This window comes from Euleptes europaea, chromosome 9 (assembly GCF_029931775.1).
Source record: "Euleptes europaea isolate rEulEur1 chromosome 9, rEulEur1.hap1, whole genome shotgun sequence".
In the NCBI taxonomy this organism is placed as follows: Eukaryota; Metazoa; Chordata; class Lepidosauria; order Squamata; family Sphaerodactylidae; genus Euleptes; species Euleptes europaea.
The window spans coordinates 25,617,572-25,626,779 of record NC_079320.1 but is presented as its reverse complement, the minus strand read 5'-3'; the positions used below and the strand labels follow the sequence as shown (position 1 = coordinate 25,626,779).

General features: G+C 40.9%; 1 protein-coding gene across 1 annotated transcript; it reads right to left on the bottom strand.

Moving 5' to 3' along the window:
* Window positions 1-2,146: 2,146 nt before the first annotated feature.
* On the bottom strand, window positions 2,147-7,955 carry SGMS2 (sphingomyelin synthase 2). Its single transcript, XM_056855473.1, has 5 exons — window positions 7,425-7,955; window positions 6,905-7,022; window positions 6,627-6,780; window positions 3,990-4,156; window positions 2,147-2,350 (listed from the first exon to the last, which is right to left on the bottom strand). Exons 1-5 carry the CDS (start codon window positions 7,877-7,879, stop codon window positions 2,147-2,149), a joined length of 1,098 nt encoding a protein of 365 aa, XP_056711451.1. The 5' UTR covers window positions 7,880-7,955.
* Window positions 7,956-9,208: the final 1,253 nt, after the last annotated feature.

The window sequence follows — 9,208 nt, the reverse complement described above, 5'->3', positions numbered from 1 at the left end:
CCCAAAAACAATTGGCAAAAACCAACAAGGAAAAATTACAGCATCATTACCTTCTCGATATTGTCATGCTAGTGGCACTGTTCGACTGCTGTACAAAACAGAAACTAAGTGGATTGGGCCATGTTAGATTTCTTTTGCATTTTCCTAATAAAAGTTAGGGTGGTTCTCTAAGACACTATATTAAGTAGACGCATCAAAGAAACCCTGACAGCAGGAAAGAAGCAGACTGGCCACCTGACCATTTAATAATAGTGAAATAAACACACCAGTTGCAGAGAACAGCCTTGGCATCAGTATCTGAACAACTAGAACTCATGCCAACAGAAAACACAGTGATGTTCATCTGTCAATACATCACATCTAGCTCTCAAGCTCAACATTACATAGGTTGGTTTTTTTTTGCAAAAATGGCAACATTCTTACTTAGGCATTCAAAAAATCCTTTTTAGAAGGCTGTCTATGCAAAACCCAAGCCAGTGAATAGGAATCAGTGGGAATTTTGCCTCCCACTGCCATTCCGTGGTATATGAGCTAAAATGATTTCCTAATGCTTACGTGAGTGGCAGACTTACCCACACTTGTTAAACCCCAGTGTATCCGAGTGGCAACAAGTGTCCATAAGACCAATATTTAGAGATGGGAAACTCACCACCCATGGTGGTGGGTTCTAGGCAGCGCCGGTAAGGAACCAGAGAGGCCAAGGCTACCACAGCTGGCAAAAAGGAGTCCCAGGATCTCATGAGCTAGAAGGAAGATGCCCAAGTGCCTGTGGGACTTGAGTATGTGAAGGCTGCTCCTGTGTATTTAAGGCAGACCCCTTAGTAGGTGGGGAAGAGAGGCCTGGAGACAAGTCTCTGCATGAGTGGCTTGCTACAGGGAAGGTAGAGAGAGCCAGGGATGAATAAGAACCTCCTCTATATCTTTGTCTAAGGCCTGGTAGGGCTTCCCTTGACCAGGAGAGCAGCCACAGGTTCTGCGAGGCTGGATATAGAAAGAACGAGCTAGGTCCTCACAATGGGTGAATGTACAGTCATGGGCATATGTGTTACAGTGACAATCACAAACGGATGTACGCAATCCCACAGAGAATCTGGTGAAAATATTCAAAATTATGGAGTGCCACTTGTCACAATGCAGAAAATGGCCAGCAGGCAACTGCCCACCCTCAATGGTGCATTCATTGTTTCAGTCACTATGCAAGGGATCACCAACATTCTTTTGCAACTGCAGAATATTATTTTGTGCATCCACTGTAACATATACACACACTCCAATGTGTTATGCACACGGCATATATTCACACTCTCATGCAAGCTAAACGACCAGCAGAAACTTAAATAATTATCTTGTCTGACATCTATGTATTTTAAAAATAAATTATTTTTCTCTTCGTAGAAGCCAGATGATGTTAGTAGACATTATTTCTAACTTACAGTATCATCAGGTAAAATAGGTTTTTTTTTAATTTTCATATATAAAATTACCACTTATTAAAAAAAATGTCAAAGTCAGTTGAGGATAGACAAAATAATTGGAAGTTGGGTGGTATTACAGGGTCATAATATATTCATTTCCCATAAATATAAAAATATCAAGGCTCATATCCATCACTCACATGCACAAGGTCTTCCCCTCACTAGTGAAAACAGTAAAAAAACCGTTGCCTGCCTGTTTTGGTTTCTCTCCGCATACTGATAGAGACCAGCATTATGCCTTTAGCATTTACTATGGTTTTGCTCGTCAAACCTCAGGACCCTGGAGCGGTTTTTTTGTTTTGATGTTTCTGTGGATAAGTGATATTTAACAACAGATGGTGTGATGTGTTCTTTGGCACCTCTTAATCTCATTAAGAAACCAAAGTCCTGGCTCTTTCTCCTCAGGAAGTATTCTGTTGGCACCAATTTGCTACTAAGTGCCAGTGTCTACTAGCACTGAAGAGTGGGATGGAAATGTACAATATGACTAGAAAAACATACCAAGGGTACTTTTTTGAAGTCTACAGTTGTCTTTTTCTCAAATCAAATTGCACAACATTTGGTCCACTTCTTCAGTTAACATTACAGTCCCCTTAAGAACTTTGGTTATAGCACAAATATTTTGGTAAGAAGGTAAAAGCGGATCCATTTTCTTGGCTTCTTCATTTTCTTCAGGTGGATTTTTCATTGTCCTCTCCCGTCTTCTGAACCCGGGAGTATTTCTTGCATGAAGACTTGAAGCAGCTAGGAGGCCAAGATATTGGCCATGAGAAACAGCAAGGAACTGAGCCTTGTATATTCTTCTCAAAAAAATGGAATACTGGATACCACCATGCTCGAGACAGAAAGTTTGTTTGCGAAGAGACCTTCAAGTTCTGTATGGAGAGGACGGAAACATACATAACATCATTGTTATATTCTCTTTACATTCTCTTAACAAAATCACATCTGGGGCAACTATCTTCCATAGAAACTATTTCCACGTAGCCAGAAGCATGAAAACCACAGATACCACAGTCAAACATTTACCCACGTGCATTTATTTTATTCATTCCTACTCCGAAATTGGTTTCGGTACAACATTTTTAGGAAAACTGAGAAGCTGCTCTCATTTGCAATAGAGGGCAATACAATAACATAAAATTTGGCAAAGTAGACTGCTTCACTCTTTTATACCACCCTTCCTTCAAAGAACTTCACATGGTGCACATAGGGTTGCAGGCACTGTCTCATCCAGGTAATGGCAAGACTCAGGCCAGCTTAGGCTGTTTTACCCCTTTGAGTCCCAGGGAATGGTTAGAAGGCACCTACAACAGAGCCACCTTGTTGCAGTTAAGCACATCCCTGCCTGCATGGGAGGCCTCCTGGCAACCCTGTGTACACTACCATGAGTTCTACAAGAGGAGAAAGGCGGGATATGAATATAACAAATGTATAGAGCCATCTGAGATGCGTTCAAACTGTTTTCTGCACCACACTATGCCTATTGCAAAGGGCTTTGATAGCCTCTCCAGAAAATGCCGCCATTTGTGAAAGAGGTTCCATATGTTTCGCAAAAATGTCTGTCTTCTTGCCTTTGGCAGAGGAAAGTCAGGTAGACTTTTAGGGTATTCATCATGAGCTGAACCAGACACCTAGTATGATATACTGACAGTGCCACAAAGATTGCACATCAAGAGCATTATTTAAAAACAGAATGTTTTAAATAATGCATTCCCTCAAGCTTTTGGGCAAACCTTGAGTGTTCAATTTTTATCTTATAGAATAATGTCAGCTCTAAGATAAAAACAAAATAATCTCTTGGATATGTTTATGGCATTTTGCCCTTCCAGCTCAGTGTACAGAGATGCTGTGCATACAATTCAGCAAACTTTAACTGATATTAAGACCCTTTCAAGTCAATGCTGTTAAAGTGTACAGTTAAGTGCTGATGGTTGCTCTCCTATGCACACTACTTGCAAGCATGGGTCACTGAACTCAAAGATATTTACTCCTCGATATATAGGTAAGAGGTCAGGCAGTTTAAATGAGATTAGTTGTGATTTATTTTTCTAAATTATGTCCTACAGTTTCCTGGATGTTGAACCCTATGACTGTCACGTAGACTAATGTCTTCCAAAAGGAAAGTCAGAAATGTTCCAAAGCTATGGGCTTTTATGCATTCTCAGTTTCCTCATGTCTAACCTTCCTGTTTCTTCGGGGGTTGGGGTTCAGTTGTCCACGCATTTTGCCCCCTTTGATGGTTGATTTGTCATCACACAGCTTTAAATGAAGCGTTTCTCCCTGCAATTTAAATCAGCAGCTTTTTGTGCTTGATAAAAACTGGTGTTATATCGAATTGACCACTAGAACGAGGAAAATGCATGCAGAACTAATCCCCCTGAAAAAGCAGGAAGTTAAACACAAGGAAACTGAGATTGCATAAATACCCTATAGTTCTTATTTTAGAATTATATACTTTGTGGTGATCAAAATTAACATTGGGGACCTGAACCCAATGTGACCACTACTCACCTTTTCATTAGCCATTGAGTGGTACCACCAGAAGAGTCTTGTGGTGATATAGTAAGCAATTATGACATCCACAGTGTAGTGTTCATGTCCTACCAGAATGCAGATTATCCCAGCAGCGCTCATCAACCAGCAGATCAAGTGATACCACCAAAAGTGACGAGGAGAATCTATCCAAAAAAAGAAAAGAAAATATGTACAAGGAAGTGAATAGTATTTGTAATAGTGAAGCCAATGTATCTTAATTTGAAATCATTACCATATACAAATACATGCACATACCGTGTTTCCCCGAAAATAAGGCACTGTCTTATATTTATTTTTCCTCAAGAAGACACACTATGGCTTATTTTCAGGGGATGTCTTATTCCGAGGGAATCAGAACTGTCCTCCCTCTCGGCTCCCGTTCTCCCCTTACCACCCCCTTCTGGTCCCGCCCCCAGAGGCCCAGGCGCGCTGGTTGTCGGGCCTTTGAAGTGGCCGCGGGAGACTGCATCTGCTCAGCTGGGCTCCTCCTGTCTTCCCCGCCCCCAGAGGCCCAGGCACGCTGGTTGCAGAGCCTTTGAAGCGGCTGCGGGAGACCGCCTCTGCTGAGCTGGGCTCCTCCTGGTCTTCTTCACACCAGCCCCGGGGTGCCTTATTTTCGGGGTATGGCTTATATCAAGCAAATGCTTAGAAATGCTGCTATGGCTTATTTTATGGGTATGTCTTATTTTCGGGGAAACACGGTCGTCTCCAAATTCAATGCTACACACTACACACAATGCCTAGAGGCCACATTATAGGCAGAGCAAGAAGAGATCTTTCCTGGCTGTGTATGGAAGTAAGTACGCTTGTACTTTTTCAAACTCTTAATACATCGCTGGGAATACAAAGTGCGGTAAACCCCATTAGGTGCATGTATTTGTATATGGTAATGAGCACTGATCTGACAGCATAAAGCACCTTCCTGAGTTCATGTGCAGTTTCAAAATCAGCGTTAAATGACCATGCTGCCTGATACCTTTATGATGGGGATTGCCACCACTTAGTGGCCACTGGGTCTAACCCAGCCTCCTAACTACCACCATTTCCCCCATACTGTCGCTTCTGTTCCACTCAACTCTTCTCACTCACCTACTGTAACTTCCTTCCTCCGTGGCTTGCCAGATAACAATAGCCACAGGAAAAAGTAAAGAGTGGGTAAGGATGAAAATACAGGAAGCATATTTTATACTAGCAAAATACCTGTTCCAAGTGATCACTAGAGCAGACTGCATGCAGCCTCAACAACTTCCCTTATTTAAGGTATTACTCTTACATTTAAACTTCTCAAGAAACACACAGTTTGCTCTGTAATAATTTGGCACTCCTAAGTGTAAATTCAAAGAAATGTATCCAAACAGTGAGTATGCTCACCAAAGGCAGTTTATGATAACCAACATTTCATATTACTGTCTTTCCACCACAATCCATGTCCCTGACTTAAAAGCATGGTAGAATACAAATCGGAATTATGTTTGAGGAAGGAAAGGGATGGCAAAATTAGATCAGATAATCAATAATTTCCTCTGCCTTTTTGAAAGATATCAGGACCACTGGCAATTTAAAGTTATTTCATCTAGTTTATGCAATTAACTAAAAAAAATAAGCAGTGCACTCCTGTCTCTTACTGCTCAATCCAAAAATAAAGGGCAAGGAAGGGAGAAGGAAGCTTGTACAGCATCTCTTGCCAGGGAATTAAATATATTGATAAACAGGGATGAGAACACAGGAAGCATTTTATCCTGGCAAAATGCCTGTTCAAAGAGATCACTGGAGCATATTGCACTCAGCTTCGGAATAAAGAAACAGAACTTGCTCTAGCTTCAGAAATTGCATTTTTTCCCAATTATACAGGAAACAGAAATTGGTAGACATCCTCCTGACGTACAGCCCACTCTGAGTACAAAGCAGAAGTGTTCCAGTGGGAAGCAATTTTTATATTATTTGACTGAAAGCTCGGGGTTAAACTCCCACCTTCTCTACTCCATCTGAAGCGAACAGGCTCAACTGTGGATGGATACTGCAAGCCCATACAGCCTACCTGTAAATCTTTCATTACACCCTAGTGAGCCCCAGCACATAGTGTGCTAATCTAAATCCATTGGCAACAGCTAGCCATGGTCCCAGGCAAAGGTCTCTCCTAATCTTGGTTTATGACATCTTTTAAAACAACATGCCAGAGTGGATGAACCTGATCTTCTACTTGCAATGTGTACTCTTATCACTCTGCTGTGTACTATGTCCATGTTGTGGCTGCTATCGTCTGAAAACATCCTTCCTTTGGGTCTGCTCACCATGTGGTAGGGCAGCAAACTTCTTAGAGATATACATTGCCATGAAGAAAAATTGCTCAGAGTGGTAAGATCCTCCACACAAATGACACACCATGTATTAAGTGCCTCCATATGGAGCAGTTTCAAAAGGTTTTCATGTGGTGTTTCATAACAGCTGACTTTGTTCCCGATACTCCGAAAATCAGAAGTATCTTCTTAAACTGTACGTATACATGTCAGATTACTGTATAATCAGGAACACTTACACTGGTATAAACATCACTAGAGAAACACCCCCGAAGTGCCTTTATCAGTTGTTAATTTGTAGATACTGTAGACTTACATTCCTTGATAAACAGATAAGTGAGTGTTAGCACTACAGTGTGGCCACTGAACAGGAAGTCTCCGCATAAGATGTGCGAGCCTGTTATGGATAGTCCGCCACCGGAAAGTAGTCGCAGGATCCGCTGAACCTTAGCTTGAGAATTTCCATTCAGCTACAAAAAAAGCCAGGGGAGAAAAAGAAGCACAAGCTGAGGAAGGCAGTTGATTATACTGAGCATTTCAAACTCTCACACCCAAATCAAAAATAATTTATATTAACCAGTATTTCTTTTTTACCTTTGGAGCACACTGAAAATGCATTCCAGGCACTGGCAGGGTAGTGACATACATGGTAATACAGCGGTAGAGGTACAAAGTTCCCAATATAAAAAAGAACCTTCGTCCCACTATTGATCTGTAAATAATATTGAAGAGAAATAATGTTTAGCATTTTACTACGACTATGTTAATGGAAAAGGCTGTTCAGAAGTAGCTATAACGTTCTCACAGCATATGGAAAACTACATTTCTTAATTTGGATTCTATAATGCATGCAATAATGATCAGCTTAAAGTAATTATAATCTTATTAAGATGTTGACACAGCAGTTCCTGCTCCAAAAAAGTAAGCATGAATCAAGCACTTGGTTGTTCCTTTCAGAAGGGATACAACAGGGCAGACTGTATAGAGGAACTCTGAATCTTGCAAAGTTTGAAAATTCACTCCCACATCCTAGTCAGGAACTCTAACCACTTCACCACGCTGGCTCTCAATTCCGAGCCTTAGTAAAAAGAAGAAAACAAGCAGGGATACTTACTTGTATCTAAGAAACAGCCACTGGATTATCCATACTCCAACTAGTATGATTCCATTTATTTCTGATACAGAAAATGCCCATTCCACGCGATCAATGTAATCAAAAAACTTATCTGGCAATGGAGGACTGAGCTCCTTGGGAGGTACCCTCTCATGTACCACTGTGATCATAACAGTCGTTAGAACTAAATTGAAGAGCGCATACACAAAGGCAATGCCTGTTTTCCACCACTCCATGGGAAATTTGTTTCTAGTTTCAGCAGGCATAGAAATCTGAATATAGTCTGGGTACTTCTTGGTGCCTTTCCGCAAGCCGTTGGGTAATCCCTTTGGTTTGCTGCTGCCATTTTTGCTCTCCTCGCTGACCGTGAGAGCAGGTCGAGCATAACCATTTGAAGTTTCATTGTTCTGACCTTCCATGTGCTCCTCCAGCTTTGCTGTCTCTATGGTATCCATCACGCCCAGCACGTGTGGCAAAACCAATTAATTCCTGCCGCACTTCTAGAAATATCTTCCGGCTCTTCACAGCCAATTTTGGTCTTTTAAGAAAACCAGCTGAAACTGGTGATTCCAACTTTCTCTTTCAATTAGGGCCGCAGTTTTCTAACACGTCTCGCATACTTTCCGAGCATCTGCAACATGCTCTCTGTAATCAAAGTCGAGAAAGAGATTATCAGTCACAAAAATCCACGTAGCTGCAAACCCTCCAACTGTCCTTTTTAAAAAAAATTAGGACAGCTCCCCCTTTTTTAGAGTTCTGTCCCAGGGAAAAACCCTCTCCCCCAGCCATCTTAACTTTAAAGTAACAGCTGCTTCTTTTCTCTCTCTCTTTTCATGCATTATTCTTGACAAGGCAACTGAAACAGAGGCCCAAGATAGGCTTCACAAAACACACACAAACACAGAGTCTCCTCAAGCTGTATTTAGAGGTACTTTGGATATGAATGAGGCCCACCTTGTCTCACTCTGGTCACCCACCCCATATCCTGCTTCGCTCACAATATTTTTTATAAGGGCGAACTCCCCAAATGATGCCTGGCTATTTTTTTCTCCTATACTGGTAAATATGTTGAATATGTTTGGTTTGGCCAAAAACAAACAAAACAACTATTCTATAAAATAAATTAATTAGAACCTCCAAACTTAAAAACATATTTATTAATTTACTTCATTTGTACCCCACCTTTCTCCCCAATGGGGACCCAAGGCAGCTTACAACATTCTCCTGTCCTCCACTTTATCCTCACAACAACCCTGTGAAGTAGGTTAGGCTGTGAGTGTGTGACTGGGAAAAGATTACCCAGCAAGCTTCCATGGCACGATTGAGGTTTTAAACCTGCCTCTCCCAGATGCTAGTCCAACACTCATCATTAAGATTTTAATTAGCTTTGCAACACATGTGAACAATTACTATGCATTTTGGGTATATAACGTAATGCAACAATTAACTTTATCTGACAATATAATGATTTATTTAATAAGTATATTCAATCACTTTCATCTATGTGTATGGTGTAAAGAATTATAAGTAATAAAGTAATTAAATTACAAATAGTAATTAAACAATTATGGAAATACAAGAGCAAAAATAATTATTTATGGTAGTAATGTTTTTTTATATACAACACTGATGTTTTGGTGAGTTATGCCTGCCGCAGACACATCCTTTTATTATTATTTTATTATGATTTATGGTGACCCCTATAGGGTTTTCAAGACAAGAGATGTTCGGAGGTGGTTTGCCATTGCCTGCCTCTGTGTCATGCCCCTGGCATTCCTTGGAGG

Excerpts from the sequence above, each read along its gene's own strand:
- SGMS2 (XM_056855473.1), bottom strand. The coding sequence starts at position 7,879 with ATGGATACCATAGAGACAGCAAAGCTGGAGGAGCACATGGAAGGTCAG. Across the intron at positions 4,157-6,626 it reads TTATCTGTTTATCAAGGAAT|ATTCTCCTCGTCACTTTTGG; the intron begins GTAAGTCTACAG and ends TTTTTTGGATAG. Across the intron at positions 2,351-3,989 it reads ACTCAATGGCTAATGAAAAG|AACTTGAAGGTCTCTTCGCA; the intron begins GTGAGTAGTGGT and ends CTCTCCATACAG.